The sequence below is a fragment of the Taudactylus pleione genome, unplaced genomic scaffold (genome assembly GCF_031769625.1).
Source record: "Taudactylus pleione unplaced genomic scaffold, aTauple2 ptg001381l, whole genome shotgun sequence".
In the NCBI taxonomy this organism is placed as follows: domain Eukaryota; kingdom Metazoa; phylum Chordata; class Amphibia; order Anura; family Myobatrachidae; genus Taudactylus; species Taudactylus pleione.
In genome coordinates this window covers 263,082-290,360 of record NW_028285781.1, presented here as the reverse complement: position 1 = coordinate 290,360, position 27,279 = coordinate 263,082, and the positions used below count along the sequence as shown (strand labels likewise).

Below are 27,279 nucleotides of genomic sequence, written 5' to 3'. Positions count from 1 at the left end.
CCCCCCCCTTCCCCCTGTACACTCTCCTCCCCTACTGCTTTCTTCCATGCACCGCATACTTTCCCAGTAGTGGTTTCCACTCCCTTCTTCCCCTCCGCCGCATCCTGCTGCAGCGATGGGGGGCACCATCGCAGCAGCATCCCCCTCACCTGTCTCCTTCTGACTGTCTTCTGCTGTTGAGTCAAGTAGAAGCAGTGTAGCCACATGTGTGTGGTGCCCCAGAGCTCTCAGCTCCCGAAGTTCTGAGGTTCAGACACAGCAGGGAGGTCTCTGAACAGATCCCTCTGCTGGTAGCAGTGGCAGGGTTGGCATGTAAATCTTCACAGGCTGTCATGTAAACAGCAGCCCGTGAAGACTATCGTGGGCTGTACGCCATCTCAGGGTGGCATACAGTTTCTTAATCAAGTTCTGGAAAAAAAACATTTTCGGAACTTTATGAATTTCATAATTTCTAATACTAAAGTATTGTGGAAATTATCAATGCATATTTGAAATCAGGAGATATCTGTCATATCTCCTGCATTACATGACTAATTAATGGGTCCGATACTTAAAATTGTACAAAAGTAAGTGAAAATTGTATTTTTCACCTGCTTTTGTATAAATTAAGTGATGATGAATAGACCTCCAAAAGAGTTTTCCTTAATGAGTACAAAGATGGAACTTTTCATTAGCCCCCATTTGATTTTAAGCCATTCTCCAGGGTCCAAGGACCTATGTCCTTCACCCAGACCAGTTCATGAATTTCCTTGTCAGGTTAATTATGTGAAAGAAGACGACTGTAGAGGGTTGAGATTAAGGACCTCATTCAGAGTCGGTCGAAGCGGCCGCATGGTCGTACGGGAAAAGGGGCCGGATATGCAAATGATTCCCTCGCAAGTTGCGTCCCTAAGTTCGGATCGGTAGCTGGCCGACCAAGGGGAGGAAGCGGCCGTAAGACAAAAAATACGCCCCCTTCTCGTATGCATTACACGTCATCTCCGGGCATATAAGGATTAATCGAGACCATCGGAACTGGTCGTAGAGCTTAAGGTTGACCATACCCTCTCTTAAGCTCTACGATCATGTCAGTGTAAAAACCTCCCATGTCACGTGTGCAATGACACTACTTTGTTAATTATGCACTCCCATAAAATGCCGTTCGCATAATTAGGCACGCCTGCGTTCGGATCTCCACTCCCCCGTTTTCAAGCACCTTCCCCTGTTACCACCCACAAACGCCTCAATCTGTCACTCAAACTACCGACCTGGCTGTGTTCAAGGAGAGAGAAATTTCTGATCGTAGCGGCTAGCTTGCGCACGCGCATTGCGAACTTTACGCATGCGCAGTTAAGCAAACATCGGTGGCGTACGACCGTGCGGCCGCTTCGAACGACTCTGAATGAGGTCCTAAGTCCCTTGAAACTGGATTGTATCTAGAGAATGTTTTCAATATGGAGCAACCCCTTCTCTACTATACATCTCCTCACCTAGTACCTGCCGCATCCTCTCTTCTCTACTCTATCCTCCTCCTCTTCCGCTCTGCTGTACCAAAAACCAGGGCTGGAATGAGACTTGTGGGGGCCCTGGTGCAACTAAATTGTGGGGGCCCCCACCAAGCCACACGGAGCCTACCCCAGTTCCCCGCCAAATGGAGCTTACCCCTACCTCCCCTCCCCCCGATTACTTGCCTTCTGTTAAACACACACACACACACACACTAGTGTGTATATATATATATATATATATATATAGCATACATACTACCACACATATACAGTAGACACACACATGAACACATACAAGCACATTAACACTTATGCATACACATTATACACACATTAGACACATACATACACACTAACACATACTGCATATACAAAAACACATATACTGTACACACAAACACATACATACACATAAACACAGTACACACACATATACACACACACACACACATATGCAGGAGCTGCTGGTTGCGAAAGCGGGCACCTTACTTAATTAGGCCCCACCCCCTCGTGCTGTAATCCCACGATTCACAGGTGATGTAGGGCTTGCCTTTTTGGCTCCACCACCACTTCAACAGGTGCACTACAGGTGGGGGCCCCCGGGACGACCGCCCCTGTCGCCCCCCCACCCCCCTTAAACCAGCCCTGACAGAAACTGTAGTTACTGAATGGGCTCAACACACCCCAAGTTTTGGCACCCTGGGCTGCAGCCAGATGAGCCTACTGGTTAATCAGGCGCAATTAGTATGTCTTTAGCATCTAAAATGTGCTCTTACCTTCTTGTCACATATAACCCAGGTCTCATAATCTGTATATTATTTTCAGGTAAGATGAATCCATCCTGGAATTATTACTTTTTATGTGTGTTCAGTGCATGTGTACATACTCTGCACTCTTCACTTCTCACTCTATGCAGATAATTGATCTATCTGCATTATTAATATACTCACCACTAGCACGCCATTGGTTATAATTTCAGTTGGTGGACTTTTGCTGTCAACAGAATACAACATTAATTTCCATTTATTATAAAACAATTTAGCCTTGCATTTTTAAATAGACCAACCAGTCTATAAAAAAACTAATTTCTTACCTTTTTTCAAGGTGAAACTCAACTTCCAACACCTCTTTGTCCTAAGAAAACCAAAATTAACATGATTGCCAAACAGTTAGCATTAGAACTTTTGCATAATTTTGTGCTTTGATTATATGGAGAAAGAACTTTTTTATATGTCTCAAATCAGTGCTTTATGCCTGAATGGTTAAAATAGTTTATGATTGTAACTCCCATTCCAAAATCCCAGCACTCTGATGTTCTTGAAACTAGTATGTATTATTGGAGGTTTAGAAAATAAAGCCTCTGCGGTTACTTTTTCTATTCTCTCCCATTACCTATAAAAGACAGAGGACCTCATGCAGACCCGCTCGCTAGCGCTGTGCGCTCGCAAGCGGCCCGATGGTTTGCATACGTGCATGCGCACGCTTCGTTCTGCGCGTGCACGAACTACTCTGTGCGATCGCAGCCTGCTCGCTCGCCCAGTGAAATGAGTGACAGGAGATGCCGTTTGTGGGTGGTAACAGGGGCAGGCCACTAATAACGGGGGTGTGGAGGTGTGAACGTAGGCGTGCCTCGAAGTTTCAATGCCGTTTTTAAGGCGTGCATAATTAACAAGCAGCGTCATAGTACACGTCACATGCCTGTTTTTTACACTGAAGTCCTCGCAGTGCAAGGCCGATCGCTACTGATGGTGCTCGATGTACCAATGTTTTAAAACACTTCCTGGAGATGAAGTGCGCTAGTGGGCGTCTCAACATACGCTAATGGGTGTCTGCATACACAGAGCGATCGCTCGCACAGCCAAAGTGGGTGTGCTTATGCCTTGGCGAGCGAGCACTTCCCATGGCGTCACTTTGACAAATTTGCATACGCTGGATGCGCGCGATCGCATCTAGCGAGCGGGTCTGAAGGAGGTCCAGAGTCCAGCTTTCTATATAAATTAGTAGAGTCAGTTTCTTCCATTCCTATCATTAGAATGTGACTGGCATCAGGACAAAACAGCAAAATGAAGGGGGACAGGCAAGAAAAAAAAACAGGTTAAAAAAAACAACTAACATTTCTAAAACAAATAGATAAAATATTAATATGGCATTCTCCATTCCCTATTAATATAGCTTTTGAAAGTACAATGGATTCTGAAAAATGTTAATCGACTGGTCTCAAATCCTGCTTATATCTTGATGTGCAATATAGAAAATAATAATAAATAAAAAATTGTTTTGGTCATGTTACTAAAATGAAAGGAATGCATATTCTACAATAATTGTGCAGAGCCTATAGTATATACTGTAACCTTCATTTAACATTTGTCTGGGATGTGTAATACACATATACCCATATATTAACTGATCAAAATTAATTAAGTGCATGCCAAATATGACAAACGTGGATTGTCATCATGGGGATAAAGAAATTCGGTCCAAATAAAAAAAAAAAAAAAAATTACTCCTAAAAATTGTGGGGAAAATATTCACCTATTGGTCACTGTAAACTTTAGCAGCTCGTGTGACTGACATTGATCCTAGAAGCTTTTCATATTGTTTCACTTTAATTTTACACTGCAGTTATTTTCACTGACTGCCTTCTGCAAGTGTACATGTTGGGACCTAGTATCACTTTAAGCTAGATGAGCTGGGAAAGTTTGCAGTGACTAACGGGTGAATAGTCTCACCTGTATTTCTAGTAGAACAGAGCACAGAAAAAAAGTGAAAACTTTTCAGTGTGAAAGTTCAACAGAGACTGGTTAGTGAGGCGCAGAGATTTAAATAAAGAACAATTAAAAGTATGCTAAAATATGAGTACTCATCCATTAGCCGAAAGGAAGTAAATGATCATCAATGAGCGGTGATGAAGAAAAGCTATTCATAGTAATTTACCAAGAGCTAGGGGTCTTTTTATCAGAGGGGGAAAATCTCCAAATTTGTAAAAAATGGATGTCTTCATAGAATTTGATCTGTTTATCAAGTCTCACAGGATGCCAAATGTTGTCAGAGGTGCATATCTCAGAGGTTATCCTGTAACCCCCATGTACCTATACCTCTCCATTCCCATTTGTATCGACACCTCCCCATGTACCTACACTTCCTCATTATCCATGTACTGACACCTCCACATTATCCATGTACCTACACCTCCCCATTATCCATGTACCTACACCTCTCCATTCCCCATGTACCTACACCTCCCAATTCCCTATGTACCTACACCTCCCCATTATCCATGTACCTACACCTCCCCATTATCCATGTACCTACACCCCCAAATTATCCATGTACCTACACCTCCCCATTCCCTATCTACATACACTTCCCCATTCTACATGTACCTACACCTCTCCATTCCCCATGTTCCCACCTCCCCATGTACCTACACTTCCCCATTATCCATGTACCTACACCTCCCTAATGGTTTCATGCACTTCCAGGACATGACGTGCGCAAGTGAGTGTCTTATGAATGGATGGTGGGCATCTGCATACACAAAGTGATTGAATACCAAGACATAGTGGGCGTGCTAATGCCTTGCCGTGCGATCGCCTGCCGTGCTGGGTGTGCACTGGATTTCCATACGCTAGGTGCGAGCAGGTCTGAATGAGCTCCATAGTCTCTGGGCACTTACCTCATCCCATGTTGGCATCAGCAGTGCTTCCTCCAGTTAACCACTGACATAGGGCGGGAAGTTCTAAGCATCGCTACCGCATTATGTACCAAGAATATTGCAAAGGACAGCTCTCCCGATAAGAGCTGTCCTTTGTGATGGCTCCGGATAGAGAGACTTCCGGGTTTAACACCCAGAAGTCCCTCTGGCGTCCTTCTTCCCAAGGAAGAGCATCCCTAGAAGAAGCCCATAGGCTTCTATTGGATAAAGCCACCTGACGGTGGCATTACCCATTGAGACGAATCTCTCCACTGTATCACTTTCCAGAGCTTTGTACATCTGCCCAGTGGCGTAACTAGGGGGAGGGGCGAGCAGAGCATGTGCCCTGGGCGCCGAGGCAGGCCAAGCAGAAGGGGGTGACCATGGCCAGGGCATCGTATCCACACCGCCCTCCTGCCTGCCCCCCTGCCACCATTGCGCCCGAACCGAAGATTTGTCACTCTAATCATGTAATGAGCAGGCAACTGAGCCTGCCGTTGCTGACTGTAGGGGGAGCTGCAGCAGAAGCATGCAGCCCCCTCCCAGGCAGTCTTCCCATTCTGTATCCTGAGAACTGAGGGGTGACAGAGTGACTCTTCCTTCCCCGGCGCTCTCTTCGCTCCAGAGCAGGTGTGTATTAGTTTTTTTGCCACTGGGGGGGGGGGGGGGCATTGTATTTATTTGGCTGGCTGCATTTGTGTGAAAGAGGTGTGTATGTTTGTGTAGGCTTTGTCAGTGTGTGTGTGTGTGTGTGTATCTGCGTCAGTGTCCATCAAATACACATGGAAAGTTGACAAGCCCACAATAATGTAAAAATGCAGCCCCTCATTCCTGATGGTGTGCTGATAGACGACGCAGTGGGGAGATTGTGTGGCTGAGAGATGACGCAGTGGGGAGATGGTGTGGCTAAGGGATGCAGGGGGCAGGAAGTTACACAGGGAGAACGAGTCTGGTTGAACCGCTGTTGTATTTTAAGATGATGACCTTGTTAATATTCCCACACAAAACAGACATCTTCCGGACGATGTGACCTACATGAATAATGAATGCCGACTGAAGATGACGTCTTCCCATGGAGGATAAATTTCTTCAGAGGTTCCACATTGTGAGAAGCCACCGTATAGGTAAGGTGCATATGGAATGGAAAGGAATGTTCCCAGAGTGATAAGAAATGGGTGGCTATGCCCCTTAGGTATGTGACCCATGCCCATTTTGTGGCTCTCACCTTTGGCGCACATATATATTTTGCTATGTTTGTATGGGGGGGGGGCGCGCCGTTCTTCAACTTGCCCTGGGATCCAAAGACCCTAGTTACGCCTCTGCATCTGCATGTTCTCAACCTTATCCCAATCAGCAGCAGCCCAAGTGATATCTGTCCTGCAATCGCTCCTATTCCAGACAAGCAAATCCTTAATTACAGTAGATTTGATGCACTTGTGTCTACGATGGTGATGAGCATAAATAAATAATTACATGCAAGGGTTAAACTTCCACAAGTCATTCTTGAGTATACGCTCATTTGACTGGAGAAAAGTCAGTTGGATTCATACACATGGTTCTATTCTATTCTGAAAATGCCAGCTTCTTGGAATGCAAAGGATTAATTTATATAATCACAGATGTGTCCTGAAGCTAGCACTGGCCATGGAGCTAATATAACTGTTTCTGTTTCTTTACCTTTTCATATCACAGAAGTCACTACTGCCTCTCCATATAAAAAAAAAAAAGTAAAAAAAAGTGTGTATATATTATATATATATATATATATATATATATATATAAAAAATCATAAGATTACCAGTGTTACAGAAGTAGTTCTCCTTCTCTTATTAACCTGTTTAACAGGAGCTCCAAAAGCCAAGTTTTAATGATGCAATCTCCAAGCATGTACACACCTTCGGGTTGAGTTTAAAAACTCGCCTAGTTTGTCCAGGCTTAAGGTTTCCCACATCAAATACAACCGAAGCAAGTTTGTCATCCAGCATCAGATCTCTGTCATAGAGTGTCAGCTCCAGAATGTTCTACAAGGCAGAAAGAACATGACACTGGTGATCACACAATTACTCTAAAATTATACATATAATGACGAAAATGTTATTACAAAACATTGACAAATAAGAAGACTGCTGTCTGTGATTATTTTGAATCCCTGAGTGCTGCTTTTAATTATTTACACACACACAGGATATATATTATATATAATGGAAAAATCAGGCGGCACTCAGAGGGCTTGTATATGTATAACACAGCACACAGTCACTCTGTATTCAACCCCCCTGATGCCCTCTCTGTGTGGGATGCACGTGTATAAACTGTTGACTTCCGCGCTGCAGAGACGGGCCATCAGGGGGCGTCATTCCCACTTCCATTAATTTACTTAATAAGTCTAAAGTATCCTTCAGATAAGACCCAATTTTCTGTACACATGGATTTAAGTATGCATCCAAATACACGGATACTGGTTGGTACACTGGCCCCCCTGGCTGAGATTATAGGTCGGCCAGGTGGATGAACTGTATTTTTATGTACCTTTGGTACTGTGTAAAATATTGGGATAATAGGGTGGTCAGTGGTCAATATATCCTTAATCTCTGGGGTGATATCCCCTTGGTTCGTCGCTAATTTCAAGGTGTCATCTAGTTCACTCTTGAAACTATTGGTGGAGTCACTGGGCAGTAATTCATATACTGTTCTATCTGACAGTTGCCTGAGACATTCCCTATCATATGGAATGTATTACCACTGAACCACCCTAGTCCGCCTTTCTAATTACTATATCCAACCTTTTTTCCAATGGTAACAACGCTTTATGTTCATCCTTAAATTATTCACACAAGGATTCCTGGCAGGTATCTCTGTCACCTTCTGATCCCACAACCTGGAAAAGGTCTTAATGGAAGGATTTACTGTGCTGGTGTCAAATTGTTTTATTTTTTTGTTCATGTCTCGGCTATAGTAAATCCCAAAGGTTCTATTTGTTGATCACTAATCATAGTTGTTTTTTTTCCAAAACAGTCCTTTAAACGTAATGTCCTGCTTAATTTGAAAGTGTCAACAGTCCACTGAAAAGGGTCTGGTATAAAGGATAATCCTTTAGATAGGACGGACACCTCCATGTGTGGTAAAGGTTTGCTCGACAAGTTGATGTTATGAATTCCAATGCCTACTCCGTGTGACACCACAAGAACCCAGCTAGCAAGATCAACCGCCCATTGTTCCCTTAGAGCTAAGATACATTCACCGGTACTTAGGTGGCCACCTGGACTTATGCCCGAGGTAGTAGTGGCTCACATGGAGATACAGGGGAATTCAAATAGGTAAAGAATGTACAGTTAGGACTGACACAGTTGATGATGATAAGGATATCGATGGTCCAGATGTCATGAGAGTACAGTTTGGTTTTTTGGACAATAGCTTGGGAGCCAATGGTGTGGCAGCTGTGCCGATGGTGCAGCAATGGTGCTGATGGTGCGGCAGTGATGCCGATGGTGCGGAAATTATGCTGATGGTGCGGCAATAGCCGTAGATAAACAGTCTATGGTTTAATAATGGCTTTGAGAGCCGATGGTGCGGCAAGTGTGCAGATGGTGCGGCAATGGTGCCGATGGTGCGGCAATTATGCCGATAATAAACAGTCTATGGTGAACGTTGGCAGCACATTAGCTGCTGGACACGGCTAGGAAGCAGTTTGGAGATTGGTGGTAGCACGGAAGCTACTTGGAGCGGCTAGGAAGCTGTATGGTGAACGTTGGCAGAACAGGAGCTGCTGGACGCGGCTAGGAAGCCGTTTGGAGATTGGTGGTAGCATTGAAGCTACTTGGAGCGGCTAGGAAGCCATTTGGAGATTGGTGGTAGCACTGAAGCTACTTGGAGTGGCTAGGAAGCCGTTTGGAGATTGGTGGTTCAGTGAACAGGAACAACCTGACTCTGCAGCCAGGCTGAGGGTACTCACAGACACTCTGTAATGCAGCCTGTGTCGCCTGGTTGACACAAGCAGCTGAGATGGTCTAGGCAGGGGCCTAAAAAGCAGACCGGTGGATTCAGATGCTGCAGTAACACATAATGGAGGCAGTGAGGTGGAAACACTGCAGGTAACAAGATAAATGCAGACAGACAGGGCTGTGGCATATTACTGCAGGGCTGAAAGGAGACAGGATCCAGATTCAATAACCAAAGCACTCAGTAGACCTGCAAGCACTAGGAACTGAACACAGCAAACATACACTGGTAGTGACACAGTATAACCGGCAATGAAATCAGGGCTGGGTGTATACTTATGAGATGCAGGATCCAATCAGAGACCATTCCTGGAGAGTGATTCCTATTAAAAGGCATGTGTGTACCTGCTCTGCAAGGAGAGAGCTAGTTAATTAGTGAACACATGAAACAACACAAACACAGATAGACCTGAATGACAGCAATTAATTGACACAGACAAGACAGGATTTCCAGCTTCCTGCAAAAAGCCAGAACAAGGATAGGACATGATGCAGTATCCCAGTAACAAATAAGACTGGGAATTGCCACCAAGATGATTTGCTAACCGCAAATCCTAACAGTTGAATATTACATTTATTTCCTTCTGGGCGGTTTCCTGACGATCGCTCCTCTTCCTCTTGTTCTGCTGGCCCCTTCTGGTATATCTCTGCTTGGATTTTCTGTAGTCATTCTGGACATAGGGCCTGATTCAGAGCCGGACGCTATTTGCGCTCGCTCGTTCAGAAAATAGGGGTGGCTATTCAAATGAACCGTTCGTTTATTGCGGTCTGTTCACGCCTCTATGTCTGAACGAGCGAACAAAACTTGCGGTCATTTTTTGGAAAAATACGCCCCCTGGCCGCTAGCATCCTACGTCATGTCCGCTATTTATTAGATTAATCGAGTACATCGACCAGGGTATGAACTGCTCGCTATTCTTGTGGTTCGTTTTTGCTACCACAATTTTGCAAGCAGTTCTGGCTGTATTAATTATGCACACCCTTAAAACGCCCGTTTTGACCTTTAAGCACGCCTGCGTTCGGATCTCCACTCCCCGTTTTCAAGCACCTTCCCCTGTTACCACCCACATACGCCTCATTCTGTCACTCAAAATAGCAGGCATTCGCTATTTAGCGAACAAACGATTTTTGGCCGCACTGACTGGTTCGCGCATGCGTATTACGATCCGTACGCATGCGCAGTTGGGCAAACATCGCTCGGTGCGAACGAGCGGCCGCTTACGAGCGGCTCTGAATCAGGCCCATAGCTCCTAAAGGGTGTTCAATTCCTGACTTAAAGGTCGTAGGTTGGTTTTCTACCTCACTCAGGGAAGTGCTACAGCCACTAGGTGGTATTGTTCTCCACATCTTCCTATTGAATTTATTCTCTGTGTGGTTTGTTAATCCTTGAAGTCTCATTCAGCTAGGAATACACCCTCCTTTGTTGATAATCCATCTGTACCTTGACTAATTTATCCTTCTTGTACTTAATGAGGTCTGCTTTGTATTGCTCAATTTGTGTTTGTAGTTTCTCAAGCCAATTTACAGTATCCTGTAACAATGTTTCCTTAGTGCGGTTTCAAAACATGTGATCTTTTCTTTGGTTTCTTTTAACTCTTTAGATGATTCCTCCATTACTAGCAACATAAGGTCCATCAAACACTTATTGAGTATGGAAATCCATTTATGGCAGAAGGTGGGGTTATACCTACCTATGGTAGGCATATTCCTAATGTGAAACCCTTGCTTTTCTTTATTTAATTAGACAATGATATGCCATGATAGAGATAATCTAATTATCGTTTGCATAGTCTGTACCACTCTCTGTAAAGATCATCTTTATGTGTGACATAATTTTCAACTAGCAGTTTTTCTTTAAATAGAATCGCCTCCGCTTCCATATCAGAATAACTGAAAATGTCACTTACTTCAATCTGAGCAAATTGATTCTGCTGTTCCATACTTTCTTCCATTGCTATTAAGGGAGGGTTACAGTAAACCACTGTGGTGTAGTCCTTTAAAACATCAAATAATCCTTACATAACCATGCAAATCTCCACTCTTCCGTGTCAAATGCAGGGAGATGATGAAGTTCTAATAATACTTTAATAGATGGGTGCCTTGGAATAGTAAGCCAGGGGTCATCAACCAGTATCAGTGTATTTGGATGCATACTTAAATCCATGTACACAGAAAATTGGGTCTTATCTGATGGATACTTCAGACGTTATAAGTAAATTAAAGGAAGTGGGAATGTTGCCCCAATGCCCTTCTCTGCAGCCCGGATTACACAAGTTTATACACGTGCATCACACACAGAGGGCATCAGGGCGGTTGAATATTTGATTAGAGACAATCCACATACTGTAGATCCACCTATACAGCTTTTTTTTAAACTACTAAAGTTCATTTTGGAGAGAAATTATTTTCTATACGACCGAAAATTCTACCTGCAGAGCGCTGGATGTGCAATGGGGTCCAATGTGGCCCCATCGTATGCAATTGCCTTCATGCACATGGCCGAACAGCAGAGCTTTTTATTGGTGCTGGCAATATCACAGAGGATTTTATTGTATTGCAGATTTATTGATGACTTACTAATTTTTTGCTCAGGTACAAGGGAAGATCTACAGAAGTCTCTGGAATATCATAATGAAACCGGTCATGTAGTCCAACTTTTCTATTCCATTTCGCAAGATCAGGTACACTTTTTAGATGTAAACATTAAGTTGGAGGAGGGCATATTGAGTACGTCCATTTTTGTTAAGGAGACAGATAGAAACACACTCCTCCATAACATTAGTTTCATCCAGTACCTTTAAAACAGGGTCTCCCATATTCCCGGTTTATTAGGGTGAGGAGAATAACAAGTGACCTCCAGCAACTTGCGAAGGAGCATCATGCTCGATACATTAGTAGTTAGGGGATATGATAGGAACCAGATGTTGAAAATTAAACAGCAAGTATTGGAATTACCCAGAGAACAACTACTAGAGCCTAGGGCTAGGAGAGAACAATCAACCACTAGAATACCTTGGGTGAATAGATACACTACTAGGAGCCAATTAACTATGAGAGTAGCGAAACAATGGCCCATAGTGAATACGGACCAAGAATTACCACACCTACTAAATTCACATTTACTCCCCTGCTACACTAGAGATCGTAATTTAAAGGATCGGATGTTGGTAGGTTGAAGGCTATTCACAAACCTAAACATTTCCCGACACAAAAAATGGATACCATCGATGCCTAGGATGCATTACATGCAGATCAGTGATACTAGGTGATAACTTTTACCATCCATATACAGGAGTAAAATACATCATTAAATTCCTGGTGACCTGCAGTACCACACACGTAGTATACCTTCTGTCTTGTCCATGTGGGTTACACCACGTGGGCAAGACAGAAAGGCAGTTCAAGGAACTGCATAGGTCCGCCATCCGGGCAGCAATCACCACAGGCTCCAGTGACCAGCCAGTCACAAAGCACGGTCTATTAGCGAGACATGTATTGGCGGATATTAGAGTGAGAATGAATGATTATATTCCAGCTAACATCAGAGGGGATAACAGAGGTAAATTGCTCCTACAGGCGAAGTCTAGGTGGATATTCCGCCTAGAAACCTTGGCCCCTAAGGGTTTGAATGAGATCCTAAGATTACATTGTTTTTTATAGCATGTTGCTTTCTACAATATGTTATTTACAATATTTTTATTATAATATGTCATTTATAACATGGTGGTATTATACGCCTTTTGTAGAAAGATTGGCCACTGGAGAGATATTTATTATAAGTAAAAGTAGAATATATTTTCTATTATTACTTTAGCATTGTAATATATTTTTCACATTTGTGCAAATGTGTTAATGTGGGAATCCCCTTTATTCAAGTCACAATGCTCAAGGGATGAAAATTCAGTGCACGTAATTATAAATGCTCTAATTATTCTGCATATGGGAATGGTGTCAGGGGGGGAGGGGGCGGGTGGTAAAAAGTATCTAATGTCCAAAATAAATGAAATCAATTAAAATGTAATTAAATGGAGATCGGCTAAGTGGTGAGGCGACCCTCACCCCCGAGGTATAAGTCACTGTGATTCTTAAGTTAAGAAACAAAGGCCCTCATACAGAGCTGCTCGTAGCGAGCCCTGGTGCGAGTGAATTTGTCAGTCGCTCCGGGGCTTGCGCACGTGCAGTGCGAGTGCTGCGCAGGCCCTTAACATCGACCTGCTTGCGAGCGCATAGCGCTCGCAAGCGGGCTCTGAATGAGGGCCAAAGTCCATAACCTGTGAACATGTAAATTCTCTGGTGAGGCCTCACCTTACGATGTCTTCGTCTTCTTTCTTCTTCCCAATGATCCGGACCGCATTCTGGTGGGCGCACGTCCGCCGCTTACCGGCGTGGTCCTCGCAGTGTCCTCCAGAAAACAGTCCAAAGGCCAGTACGGTGCTATCGCGAGATAGCAAGGTCCGGACGGGAACGGAGTTCCGGGGTGTCTGCGCTCTCTACTTTCCTCGATAGGGAGGAGACTTTGTGCTGTTCGGGTGTCCTGTGTATTACTCACTGGAGTGTCTATTGATCTCCTACGCGTGTCGGCCATCTGGCCTTCCATAGGGAGTATGATGGGCGCCATCTTGGTGTGGGCAGTATTTATCCATCAGCCTGTGACGTCATGTGTGCGTTTCACTAGGCCATCATATAATTGACAGTGGTAATTGCAAAGTATGTGTGAAAGCATGCTGAACAGTTTGATAGTGGCTGTTTAATCAAGGGTCATATTAGGTCATCTAAATAGAGTATATGGTTGAGTAAATTATAAAGTTGATTGGGATTTGATACTTATAATGCTAAAGAGTCCTCATGGGGGAAAGATGTCCGCTACTTTTAAAACCAAGCCGTATTAGCAATTCCATGTGTGAATTGAATTAATTTGTTTTTGAATGCCAGAATATTTTGCTATCTGCTAGATTCTTTATTCAGGTTATTATTTAGATATTTTCACATTAATTGCTGTTTATTATATTGCAACCATAATATCATACAATCCCCCTCTATCAGAGCTGTTCATTTATTTATGTATATGCTTTTTTGATATACTGGAGCTTGAAACACTTCTTTGAACCAGCTGCTTGATTGACAGCGCCAATTTGATCTCTAATTTTGTATATATGCGATCGCATTAGCGTCCAGGCCCTTAGGTATACAGCTGTGCCACATACATAGTACAAGTTTATTACACACCTAAACATCAAACTATTAACAATAATTAGCCTGGGTGCCACAATATATAATATATCCAAATATTGATGTTCTTGCACTTTATTGATACATAATTTGATATTAAATGCACTGCCAAGAGGAAATTTCATCCCATGGCATTAGCATTTCAAACAGGGTGCAAAAACTGTGATGCGTGCTATTAGCTTGGCTTTAAGTATAATTGCAAAATGATCTAACCTTGTCAGAATGATTGAATAGTGTACTTATACCATGTTTTTATACTTGCTGAATGGGCACATACAATTGTATCTCTCTGCTTATTTGCATCTAGTGAAATTACTGGAAGTTGCCACGATGCTTATTTTTATGCTATTCCAAGAGTATTCGAATGACAAAAATAACTGTATTCCTTTACTGAGCTAAACTTATGATTTTTAGTAAAGATGTCAGAATTCTTTTGTTTTGTCCTTTAACCCTGTAATATAGTGTGTCAGATATAATAAAATGCAAGTATAAACTTCTCTTGTAATCCGTGCCATATATTTGTTTACAAGATGCACAGTAATTAGGCACCTATAACTCTCACCTTGACCGCTCCATGAATCTGATAGTGAAAGGTTTCATTCCATTCTGGGTCACTGGAATTGTATGCCACCTTTGTCCTGTTAGGGAGCGGAGATGCAGTCGGGAGTTGCAACTGAACATAGCAATCCGCATCAGACACTGAGGATGGTAAGAAAGGAAATATTAGGATTCAAGGATAATGGGAAGAGAGTAAAAATATGTATTCAATAGTAAAAGTGCCAAAAATAGATAGAAACACACAAAATGGAAAACGTGATTTCAGCCAGATGATAAAGCAATATTTCCTTTAAAAAAAAATAATAATAAAAAAAAATGGATAGGCCAAAGTCATTATTAACCCACTAAACCAAGATCTGGCCCTTCTCCAGCTACAACCTCCATGTGTTCCTAATCACCATTCACATGTGTTTTGGTTGTATTCTGGTAGCTGCTAGAGCTGCCATTGCACAAACATGGAAAAACTGGGCATCGACCCCAACTCTTCACCCTGACTGAACCACCTGTACCTTGACCAATATGTTGAGGTTTCTCTCATGGTCTGGTTCTCCATTTTTTCCCCCCGTTTTGACGCTGTACATTATTTTGTTCTATTCAGGAGATGCCTGCTCTATGGACAGGAGTGATATTGTGTCTTTCCTTGTGCTGGTGCTTTCCCCCCACATCTCTTTTCTTTTTTCCTGTACCGCATAAAAAAACGTAAACGTATAACAGATAGAAAAACTATTACAAAATAATTTGTTATATTGGGAAGGTTTGAAAATAAAAAGTATTTAATTTTAGTACGGTTTCACAGAACGAGGCACACCAACACCTCTACTCTGTGCTTAGTGAGACACGCCCTCTCTCTGCCTAACTCCCTTCAGCCGGTGCAAACCATGTTCTTGCGCAAATACCAGTCTTGCTTCTCCTAAAACTCATACACTTTGACAGCAGTAAAAGTCGACACACACAAATCAAGGCACACAGAGCCAAAGAGAAATTTATACTGCAACTTTTCCAGCTTTATAAGTGACCCAAGTGTGTACATGAGGCAGCACATGTGATTGGTGTGTATCTCTGCTAGTGAGCCTGTCACCTGGAACAGGTAGATGTGTGTGAGTGTGTAAGACTGGGAGCCAAAGTTAAAACCTTGGACTTTAGCTCCCCTAGAGGTTCTCACCCTGTCTCTTGGCAATGACAACCCTGAATGCCTATTGAGATATTTAACAGACAGCAAAAGTGATGTGATGGCTTTGGATATACAGTACAACGTTTAGAATCACCTGTTTTCTAATCTATGTAATGCGTTTGCCACAATGTCTATTTATAGTATATCTATAGTGTTGTCTGCTCTTGGCTGATTTTATGATCTCATGGATAATTTTAGTGCCAGGGACTGAGGGGAAGAGGGTTCATAAAGTCATCATATGCTCTTTGAAGAATACAGATCTTTGCCACTTACACAGGTCCACGCCGTGAATGTTTTGGGCTCTTAATACAGTCACACTCAGATTGTAGTATGGATGAATTTCCTTCTGTAATTTTAAAAATATTCTTCTATGAGTAAAAATGTACCAAATATAACCACAGGCATGATCACAGAAGCAGATGATCTTTCCCCATCATTTATGGAAAGTGTCAGTAGGATCATATACAGTTGTTCTCAAACTATACTTGTCTACTTTAATTTGCCCTTGAGGGAATTCTGTGGGGGGGGTGCAGGGAGCTTGGAATGCTGTGAATTGCAGCATTGGAGGGAGTGTGTGGGTGTGGCTGTGGTAACGCAACTGTATGTAAATTGTGTCATCCATCCCCGGATCGCCCACTTCATTGGGGAAGTCTGCAGGATCTCTCCCAGGTGTATGGGAGCACTCTGGAAACTTTGTAAGTCTCTCAGACAGAGATTGTTTCGGTATGCTAGCCCTGTCAGATGCCGGTGTAGGGATTCTGACAGCCGGGATCCCGACTGCCGGCATCCCATACCGATTCCCAAGAGATGACATTAGATGAACAGAAGGAAAGATCAAGGTAGGTAGCAGATACAGATGAGCAAAATCCATGTGCCACTTGAGCTGACAAATTATTCACCAGGAACAAAAATATTACAAGGGTACTCCGGCTTCCTCCCACAAACCAAAAATATACTGGTAGGTTAATTGTCTCCCAACAAAATATTAACCCTAGTGTGTATGTGTGAGCATGTGGTAGAGAATATAGAATGTAAGCTCCACTGGGGCAGGGACTGATGTGAATATCCAAATACTATCTGTAAAGCGCTGTAGAATATGTGTGCTATATATAACTGGTAATAATTATAATAAACATGTGTGAAACCTAGGCTCAAGAATGATTGTCAAAAGCTTGTGTTTAGATTTCAATATGATGCAGACCATTAGGTGCTGCCAATGCGTATACAGAACTTGAATCACAGGGATGCTTCATGACAAATACCTTTGATTTTTTTTTTTTTTCAATAATAATTATGTTTACCATGAATGTATTTTTGATATTCAGTGTTTTGAATGACATAAAAAAACTTTTTTTTAAAAAATAATAAATGTGTAGAATTCATTACATTTTTAAACAATTTCGGTAGGCATTACTTAGTATTCATAGAATTATAAACATCAGAACAATACTTCTACAGAAATTCATCTGTTTGTTGCTGCATATATTAAGAGACATTGGAGATTTTTTATTTGTCATCAGTTCATCTCATAACCCTTTTGAATGTGAACACGCATCAACCCGGGTTTTTTCTATGTGTGAGCACCAATGACCAGGATCAAAGTCCCGGGTCCACGACACCACTCTGCACCAGGGTCGAGGACTGACACCCAGGGGTGGAGATATTATGTGTATAATATAAATATATATATATTCATACATACACATCTATCTATTTATATATATATATAATATTGTATATATGTATGTATGCACATATATATTATATATCTATGATGACAGCACCCCCATACTCCACCAGTCATTGGGAGGCTTGCTCGCCTGCTTGGGCTATCTATCTCTGCCCCTCCTCCCATATATACCTCAGCAACTTACTTGTCCGTCGCCAGGGCCGTAGAGAGATTGCCGGGCCAAGTTGTGGCCTAATCGCTGCATCATGGCCACGCCCCCTTAAAACATTTTTTGCAGAGCGGTGCGGCATGTCCCCAGGCTCCAAGCTGCATGTATTGAGGTAACCCCTGCATATCACCGAATCCATCTTTAGTTGTAGGAGGCCTCCATTACGGTGTACACTGTGGCTGTGTGTTATGGGGGGTGATCGCCCTGACTGCCACCCCCTTGATCCGCCACTGTCGAGACCTGGGAAATTCATGGGTTGATAGACCCGTGTATTTCCTGGGTCGGTGGTCTAAACGGGGTATCAGTGTCATCTCTACCGGAGGAGTCAGATATCACACAATATGGTAGTGTATAGATCCCCTTCAATATTTGTACCTGGAAGTGACGTGGAGTGAGGGCGGAAGTGCGGTTCCATGACCATAAAGGCCACCAAAAGAAGAAATGTGTTCGCTCACCACTGGTTTATATTTCTCATCTATGCCCAAGTGAATAGTAGGGAATGACGTTGGACAGTATAGGTGCGTACACACTGGGCGATATTACTGAGCGACTGCACGATTACAACATCGTAATCGTGCAATCGCTCAGTAATCGTGCACAAATCGTGCACTTTTATGTCAGAAACGACCAGCGATGCACGCTCCGGCTGGTCGTTTCCGACATTGTCGTTCGCCTGAACTTGCAGCACAATCTGCCGATAACAACAGATTGGTATGTTCAGGCATGATGGACAGTGCCTGCACTGAATGACTGATCGTTCAGTGCAGACACTACAGGGGATCAGGAACGACGGTACGATTACAATGTCGTAATCGTACTGTCTTTCCTGATCGCCTAGTGTGTACGCACCTTAACTGATGACGTCAGGGTACAAATACTGAATGGGATTTATCCACTACCCACACAATATTGTCTGGGACAATCACTGGGCCGAATTCAGGGCCTGATTCAGACCCGGTCGCAAGCGTTGTGCGCTCGCAACCGGGTCGATGGTAGGCCAGTACGCATGCGCACGACCCGGATAGCGACGGGCACTCCGGGTCTCGTACCAAAGGGGGCGTGCTGTCGATGTTGAGTGACAGCACGCCCCCTTTGGAGGGTGGGCCGAGGCGTGGCTGCCCAGACGGAGGCGTTCCCATGTGAACGCATACCGTCTGGGGCCGGCCCCACTGACATCACAAGTGTTGTCAGTGGGAGAGCTTTCGGCTCTGTTAGAGCCGAAAGCTCTCTGGGGCTTGCGGCAACGAGACTCTACCACAAAGGTCTTGTCGCAAGCCCGATGGTTGCGATGGTCTTGACCATCGCAACCATCTTCCTGGCCGCTCGCTATAGCTGTGGCTATGCAAGTGGCCAGGAGGCCACTCTAAAAAACAAGAAGGACGGTCCTGATTCAGAGCGAGCGCTCTGTCAGAGCGTCCGGCTCTGAATCAGGCCCTCAATTCAGTGCGATGATGAATAGCCGTCTGAAGGAGCTCCCGCGGCTATTCAATAAACCGCGCTGTTTGGGCGGCTAAAGGATTTCTTCTCGCAACCCCCTGGGGATGCGAGGAGAAATCCAACAAAAGTGCCGGGCGCATAGCTGTTTGCCGGCTTAGCAAGGCGCTGACAGCCGCGCGGCTGGCAATTTAGTCAGAAAATGACGGTTTACCGCGCCTTAACACCCAGGTTAAGTCGTGAAAACTGGCATTCTCTGACTTAACCAATTCCCGACCAGGCAAACAGCACGTTGTATTGAATAGCTGCGGGAGCTCCCTCCCGCAGCTATTCATCATCGCACTGAATTGAATTCGGCCCACTGACTGAAAATATTTAGTTGCTTGTGAAAAGTGTGAAATGGAGATACAATTTGTATATTTATTGTTCTCATTCCTATATGGATACAACATGATTTGTAGCATAAATGTTTAACCAGTCTAATTGTTTGGTATACACATTTCTGATTATAAATGTGGAGATAACATTTTCTAAAGTTTCTGGATATGAAATATGGATTATGTTTTTTACATAAAGTATACAGAAACTACACTTTCTGTATAATTTTATGTATTGTTCCTATGTACTATTGGCACAATGCAGATTTCACAGAAATCTACGGCAAAGTGCTAATTAGCGCTGCAGATCACAGTCACTATTATTATCAATGGGGACTACAATCTGACCCCTATGTATTAAACTCCAAAAACCAAAGCTTTTCAGAGTTTAGCCCCAGTAGTTTACACCATCTTCAGATGGTGTAAACTACTGTAAGCCTATGGAGGCTCTAGGTGCTGGAGAGAGATCTTTCAATCTTTCTCTCGCATCGCAGCCTCTGGCCAGCTCTGGAAGCGGACACGCAAGTGCAATGCTGAACGCAGATTCCCGACGATCGGGAATCTGCGTGTGCACAGGACTCATTCTGCGAGTGTGCAGAATGGGTCCTGCGTAATCGCACGCAGCCCCTTCGATGCATCTGCTTAATTGACAGGCAGAGGCATTTAAGAGTTGGTGCAGGGGCGGGTTTGGCTGGTGTTCCCAGAAACGGTGGAGTGTCCTGTTTTCCGGGAGTGGCAAAGCCAGGGACTGCGTCACCTGAAGCAGTGTCCTGGCCTCGCAAGCCGGCCAGCCTGAGTGGAGCTGGCTGGCGGCCCGGCATCGACCACCATCGCGACCATCGACTACAGATGGTCGCGATGGTGACATCGGTAGCAGTGCCGGGATCGCAAATGCAGCAGGGGGTGTCATACACCTCCTGCTGCATTTGCAGATTTGCAAGGATGGAAATGAAAAGCTGCACAATTCCGTTGGATGCTAAATCACCCCAACAGTGCGCATGCGCAGTGTCAGCTTCCCCCGGAGAAGTCTTTCACTTCTGATGAGGACCTCTACAATTTGCCAGGGATATAACCCGCAGGGACAGCAGTTGCCGCAACTGGTGTCCCTGCAAGTTCCCCCTTTCTACATATGGATAGATAATAATCGCAGCTGGTCCGCGCTTATTAGTACATAGAACCCTATGTCTTTAGTACCATAAGGCAATAATATGTTTACAGCCCCTAAGACTACTGTTAATTACAGTAGGGTTATGACAGATTGCATGTTAGATAATTCAGCTTTGGTCGTGGTATATTTTGTCAACATTCATAATGTTCACATGGCCTTATGCGACATGCAGTATGTGAACATGCTTGGCATGTCGACATTCTCCATGGCAACATTCATCACGTCGACACTGACAAAATGATTACAATGTCGACAAAACAGCCCTGGTGATTTAGTGATGACTTACCTGGTACTGCAGGTCCGTCGAGTCCAGTGGCGTCTTCCAGGTCCGGAAGTAACATCAGGTTGACTTCTGACAGATCTTTTGTCACCAACCCTAACCTTCTCCCTAGTGCCCAACCTCCCCTTCCGTAGCCTAACCTAGCCCTACCTCTAGTGCCTAACCCTAACCGCCCCTCCCGTAGTCTAACCTAGCCCTCCCTCTAGTGCCTAACCCTAACCTCCCCTCCCGTAGTCTAACCCTCCCCCTAGTGCCTAACCTCCACTCCTGTATCTTAAACCTTCCCCTAGTGCCTAACCCTAAACTCCCCTCCCATAGTCTATCCCTCCTCCTAGTGCCTAACCCTAAACTCCCCTCCCGTAGTCTAACCCTTCCCCTAGTGCCTAACCCTAAACTCCCCTCCCGTAGACTAGCCCTCCCCCTAGTGCCGAACCCTAAACTCCCCTCCCTTAGTCTAACCCTCCCCCTAGAGCCTAACCCTAAACTCCCCTCCCTTAGTCTAACCCTCCCCCTAGAGCCTAACCCTAAACTCCCCTCCCTTAGTCTAACCCTCCCCCTAGAGCCTAACCCTAAACTCCCCTCCTGTAGCCCAAAAGACTGGGTGTTTGTATTTTCCGGTGTTATGCTGTAATTATGCTATGTATAAAAGGCGGCACAAGACTAGGGAGAAAGGCAGGTATTGCATTAGGATTAGGCTGTAACTTGTGTCCTAGCATGTCATTGTAAAGTGTATAAATTGGACAGGAGTGTTCTTTCCTATCAGCACATGCGTCAAGTTCCATTACCGTCGTTGCTCGCAGTAACTATATACTTACAGTATGATGACAAGCAGGGACAGTTTGTGGGTGGCAACGGGGGTGTGGCGATGAAAACGCAAACGTATCACGACCGTTTTCAGCGTTGTGTCTCAACCTGGGACTGCAATCCCGAAAGCAGAAAAAATGGCCCCGGCATGTCAGTTACGGCGCCCATTCTGAGTGACCATTAGGTTACTCTAAAGTTTGATAAGTGATCTGCGACTGATGCTGCGTCTTTCTACACGGTCGCTTGGATTTGCAAAGCAGACGGTGGGCATCACAATACCAATCCCGGCAGGTGCGGCATTTGTATATTTTCGCACATCAGCTGTGTAAAAAATGGCAACAGTGGTAGAATCAGCGTGCATTTATGAATCAGGGCCTTTATCCATAATCCACTTAAAAAATTAAGTGCAAATTTGGAAGAAATTTGGAAGAAATTAAGAAAGAGTAGGAAAAATTACATGGGCCTCATCTCAGAGTTTTCTTTGCAATAAGGCCTTGGTTAGAAGATATTGATTGGATTATGATTTTGTAATGGATATAGGGGGCGATTCAGCAGCGGACGGAATTGCAAAGCTGCACGTAGGCAATTCCGTCCTAGCAAATATGCAAATGCAGCAGGAGGGTGAAGTAGGTATTGCGTCCGGCGGTTCAAATCCCGACAGCGGCAGCCCGGTAGGAGTGAAAATTCTGATCACCACTAAGGTAAATATCGCTAACCAAATTCAACCCCCCTAACCCTCCCTTAGGGGTGCCTAACCCTAATCCCCCCTCTAAGTGCCTAAACCTAACCCCCCCTTCCCCACCACCTAAACCTAAGTCCCTGGGGGCGGTAGCCTAACCCTAACCTCCCCCCAAGGGTGCCTAACCCTAACCCTCCCTTCCCCTAACCTCCCGGGGGGGTGCTTAATCCTAACCTCCCCCCCCCCGCGGCTGTGCGCGCCCGGGATCACTTCGATCGGCATGCCGGGCGTCGGTCTTCCTCCGTAGATTTAGACGCCTGTCATTAGTACCACGCAGGGATTAGAACGTCTGGAAGCCGGAGGTCGGGATTTAGACCGTCGGCTTCCAAACTACATCCCCAGCAGGAGGTGTATGACACACCAGCCTGCCAGCCAGCTGAGTAAGCTACAGCTTACTCAGGCTGGCCGGCTTGCGAGACAAGGAAACTGCATCCGTTGATGCAGTTTCTGGCCTTACCACTCCCGGTAAACGGGGCGGACATTTCTGGGAATGCTGGCTGACCCTGCCCCTGCATTGTCCCTTAAATGCCTCTGCCTGTCAATCAGGCAGAGGCATCGAAGGGGCTGCGTTCGATTACGATCCTGGCTGAATCAGGCCCACAGTCCTTCAGTTTCTCGTGCTGCTCTTCCACTAGGTGTAGTTGCTAGTGTATCCACAGATACAATGTTGACAATTACTATGGGGACAGAGTAATGTAGACAGCATAATGCCAGCACAGTACTAATGTTAATTAAAGCATTATAACTGTCAGCATTATAGTTTTAATCATGATGCTTTACCATCATGTCTAACGCTATAATGCTGACACTGTTAAAATGGTTTAATTAGTATTTGCACTACACTAAATGTTTTGTATTTATCCTTTTTTACCCCATCAAAGCGATCTAGAGATCTTGGGTAAAAAAAATATATATTATATATATATATATTAATTATATACATACATACATACATACATACACACACAGGAAAAAGTAAAAGGTGAACTTGATGTCCAGTGACAAATTTGCTTAATTGCATTAGAAAAAAATATAAATAAATAAAATATATTTTATATATATATATTATTTTTTTTTTACACACATAGATGGAAGTATCCTGAGTGCAAAGAATATTTAAACATTTAGTAAGAATACAAAGCATTGGCAATAGTAGAAAACAACATGCATATAAAGAATTTAAATAGATAAAAATGAGCAATAAATAAAGAAAAAATATTTCATAACATGGAATCCAGTGCTTATCTTCATTAGATTACTAGGTAAGTTCATGTAGGGTAAGACCATAGAGTTGCATGGGGAAGGGTGCCTTATAGTGAACAGGGAACTTTTGCGCCGTTGTCATGCTCCAAAAAAGGGGACGTGGTGAGAGATTTGGGAAAGGTCAGTGTATTGTGTATGAACTAGTCCATAACCTAGGGGAAAGATTCCAGTGTGTGGCAAATTGGGAACTGCAGGCAAAGCAAGTGTGACCACACATAACATGACTTTTCTGACCAACTGTCTGTGACATAATTACCTTGTGATTTTTTTGTGTTTCTACTTTACATATTTTAGAGACTGAAAGAGAGGGCCCTTTGCCCAGCTAAAGTGCCAAATCTATTAATATTTGCTATTTTTATTGTTTACACTACAACAAGACTGTTGACATCTGAAGGCAATCCAAACTTAGGGCCTGATTCAGCAAAGAGAGAAAGCACGCACACGTCCGCTGCGAGAAAATGCTAATCAATGCATACGCACGGAGACAGCAGCACAAGATGGAGATGCCCAGGCCTATATTAAGCTGCCCATCTCCATTTACTCAAAGCCTAATCAGTGCGCAAGATAACAAAAACATCAGTAACATTGAGAACCATCTACACATTTGCATAATAGTGGTTGACCAGACCTTGTGCGGGATCTTGGCAACTTCCTGTGTGCACGGAGTCTCATCACTGCGTCCATCACCGCACTTGGTTAATTATGGACGCACAGGCGCGAATGCGTTCGTCCGACCACCCCCTGTCACCACCCACAAAAACGGCAGTTCCTGTCAATCAATATCGGAAGGGGTCTGCATGCATGCTGCGTGTACTTTCTCGATAGCACTGGCTAGTTCGCGCACGCGCAGTGCGATGCATGCACAGTACAAAAACATCGGCCAAGTGCGTGCGTTCTCTCCTTTGCGTTGCTTGCTGAATCAGGCTCTTAGTCCTTAGTAACCCTACTTGTTCAAGTGATAGAGAAAAAATATACAAAAAATGGTATACCATTAAGAAATAACACCTCCTATAAAAATTTAACTGCCGATGTGTCCACGTCTAGTAGTGTCACAGTTACATGAAAACTCCCTTGCTGTACTGTTCCTGTGCTTGCCAACTTCTGCCTGCCCCTGTGACTCCTCCTAAGGCGCAAGGAGATGCAAATGAACTGAATAATTGTACGGATGTTAGCACATGCAGTTTTTGGTGCACATACTCAGCACTTACATGAGTATTTTACAAATTTAAAATAAATGTAAGAGGTTAAGAGGTAGGTCTAGTGGAAACTAGCTCCTGTCTTAACGTTTGCATAACATCTTTTGTATCATTCATGTGCACTTGATATAGGTCAATTGATATTATGTGTCAATCTGAAGTTTCAATCCATAAATTCCAGTTTGAAATCAATAAGGGAAAGAACAATAAAGAACAATGGTGTAGACTGTGCTATAAGCAGTGTGGACATCCACTCACCAGTGACAGGGGAAGCCAGCCCTTTGTACAATAAAAGTTCCAACGTCTGGTAGTGGTTGCCTTAGAAAACAAATGCTGAATGTGATGTGGGGGTAAATCCTAGCACCACTACAGAGCATCCCTACCCCCACCTGCCTGGTACTTATCAGGGACTTATCCAATCCCAGCTCCACCTTCAGGATTCTTCCATCTGCAGAAGCAGCAATTCCTCAATCCCATTAAACATCAAGGGGCTGATATTGAGTTGCACGCAAGTCGCAATGCGCACGGATCTTGCAGATTTCAGCATATGGCGCTAAAGAAAGAAATCTACTTCTGAGCATGTACTGGATCAAGTATCATGGAGATTGCTAGTGTTTATGTATTGATCCGTTCGTTGACGGACCACACTAGCCATGAAACGGGCATTTCTGGTTAGTAACTGGGTCTCTACTGTCTAGTGAAAGTGTGATGGGAGAGCTGTGGGCATGTTAGCTGACTTCTGTGCTCGTTATTAGGGTGAGGAGACGGAATAGGACGTCTGTTTTAGCTGAATCTTTTGCACCCAGCATAGGACAGAATGGGATTGAAATACCGCCGGTTCAAATCCCAACAATGACAGGCCGACAGGTGAAGATCCCGACGCCTGGTGGTAAGTATGCTAACCATCCCCTCTCCCCCTAACCCTCCCTTAGGGGTGCCTAGCCCTAACCTCCCCCTAGTGCCTAACTCTAACCTCCCCCCATGGGTGCCTAAACCTAACCCCCCTCCCCGCACCCTAAACCTAACCCTCATGGGAGGGGGGTGCCTAACTAACCCCCTTTCCCCTAGCCTATCCCTAACCTTCCTGGGGGGGTTGCCTAACCCTAAATCCCCCCAGGGGTCCCTAAACCTAACCCTCTCATCCCCGGGCTAAGTGTATACTTACCCGCCAGAGAGGAGGATGGGTCCGGCGCCCTCAGCGTTGGGATTAAGATAGGCGTCGGTATTTAGACGCCTATGTTAAATCCCTTGCCGGGATTATGCTGGTCGGGATTGAGACCGGCTGCCACAACTACATCCCCATAGGACTGGTGTAAATTCCGGATACTAATAATGACGGCTGCAGCAGTGGACATAAGATCAGTGGGCAGGATAAGCTTCCACATGCAGTCTCATGGATTTACCATAATGTAGTAAACAGACATCCTAGGCCAGGCGGAAAAGAGGACACGAATTAAGAATTAGCTCCCAAGTGAGCATAAAGAAAAGGCCCATGTACAGCCTTATGCTATGCTCAATGTGTGTGACACAGACCTCTGCAGACCACAACTGTCTGTAGGAATCAGTCACACCAGTCAGCGGATTGTGTATCTCTGCACTCACATGCCACATATTTACTGTTAAGTGCAGCTCCAATGATACTAGCACCAGTGTATCCTTTGGCTGAGCTGACTTGAGAGACTAAAGGTGCCCACAGACATAGCGATGTGCTCACGATCCGACATTGTGTACGATTTCCCCTGAACTCTCCCGGGTGCTCCCCGGCAGTCGTGGGCACGATTTGGCCCAAAAATCCGCCAATTTGATTCACGATCTCACGATCTATCGGATCGCACGCATCGTGAGATCGTGCAGGATAAATCGTGAGGTTACCAAAACAAGACACGACGCTCTTCAAGATTGGTGGGAAATTCAAATAATAATAACAATGGGAGGGGTTAGCCAGGGGGTATAAAAAGCAGGCAGCATTTGAACCCTGTGCAC

At 44.3% G+C, this 27,279-nt stretch overlaps 1 protein-coding gene across 3 annotated transcripts in view; it reads right to left on the bottom strand.

Moving 5' to 3' along the window:
- The window catches only part of PLA2G4F (phospholipase A2 group IVF), a 90,171-nt gene that overhangs the window by 45,557 nt on the left and 17,335 nt on the right, over positions 1–27,279 (bottom strand). For 2 of the 3 annotated variants that reach the window (XM_088463479.1, XM_088463480.1), the window contains exons 2-6: positions 16,411–16,483; positions 14,971–15,107; positions 7,077–7,202; positions 2,581–2,621; positions 2,438–2,480 (exon numbers count right to left, since the gene is read on the bottom strand). In XM_088463479.1, coding sequence (XP_088319605.1) covers positions 2,438–2,480; positions 2,581–2,621; positions 7,077–7,202; positions 14,971–15,107; positions 16,411–16,483 — 420 coding nt within the window. The remainder of the gene's footprint in view (positions 1–2,437; positions 2,481–2,580; positions 2,622–7,076; positions 7,203–14,970; positions 15,108–16,410; positions 16,484–27,279) is intronic. The other variant, XM_088463481.1, reaches the window with a different exon arrangement.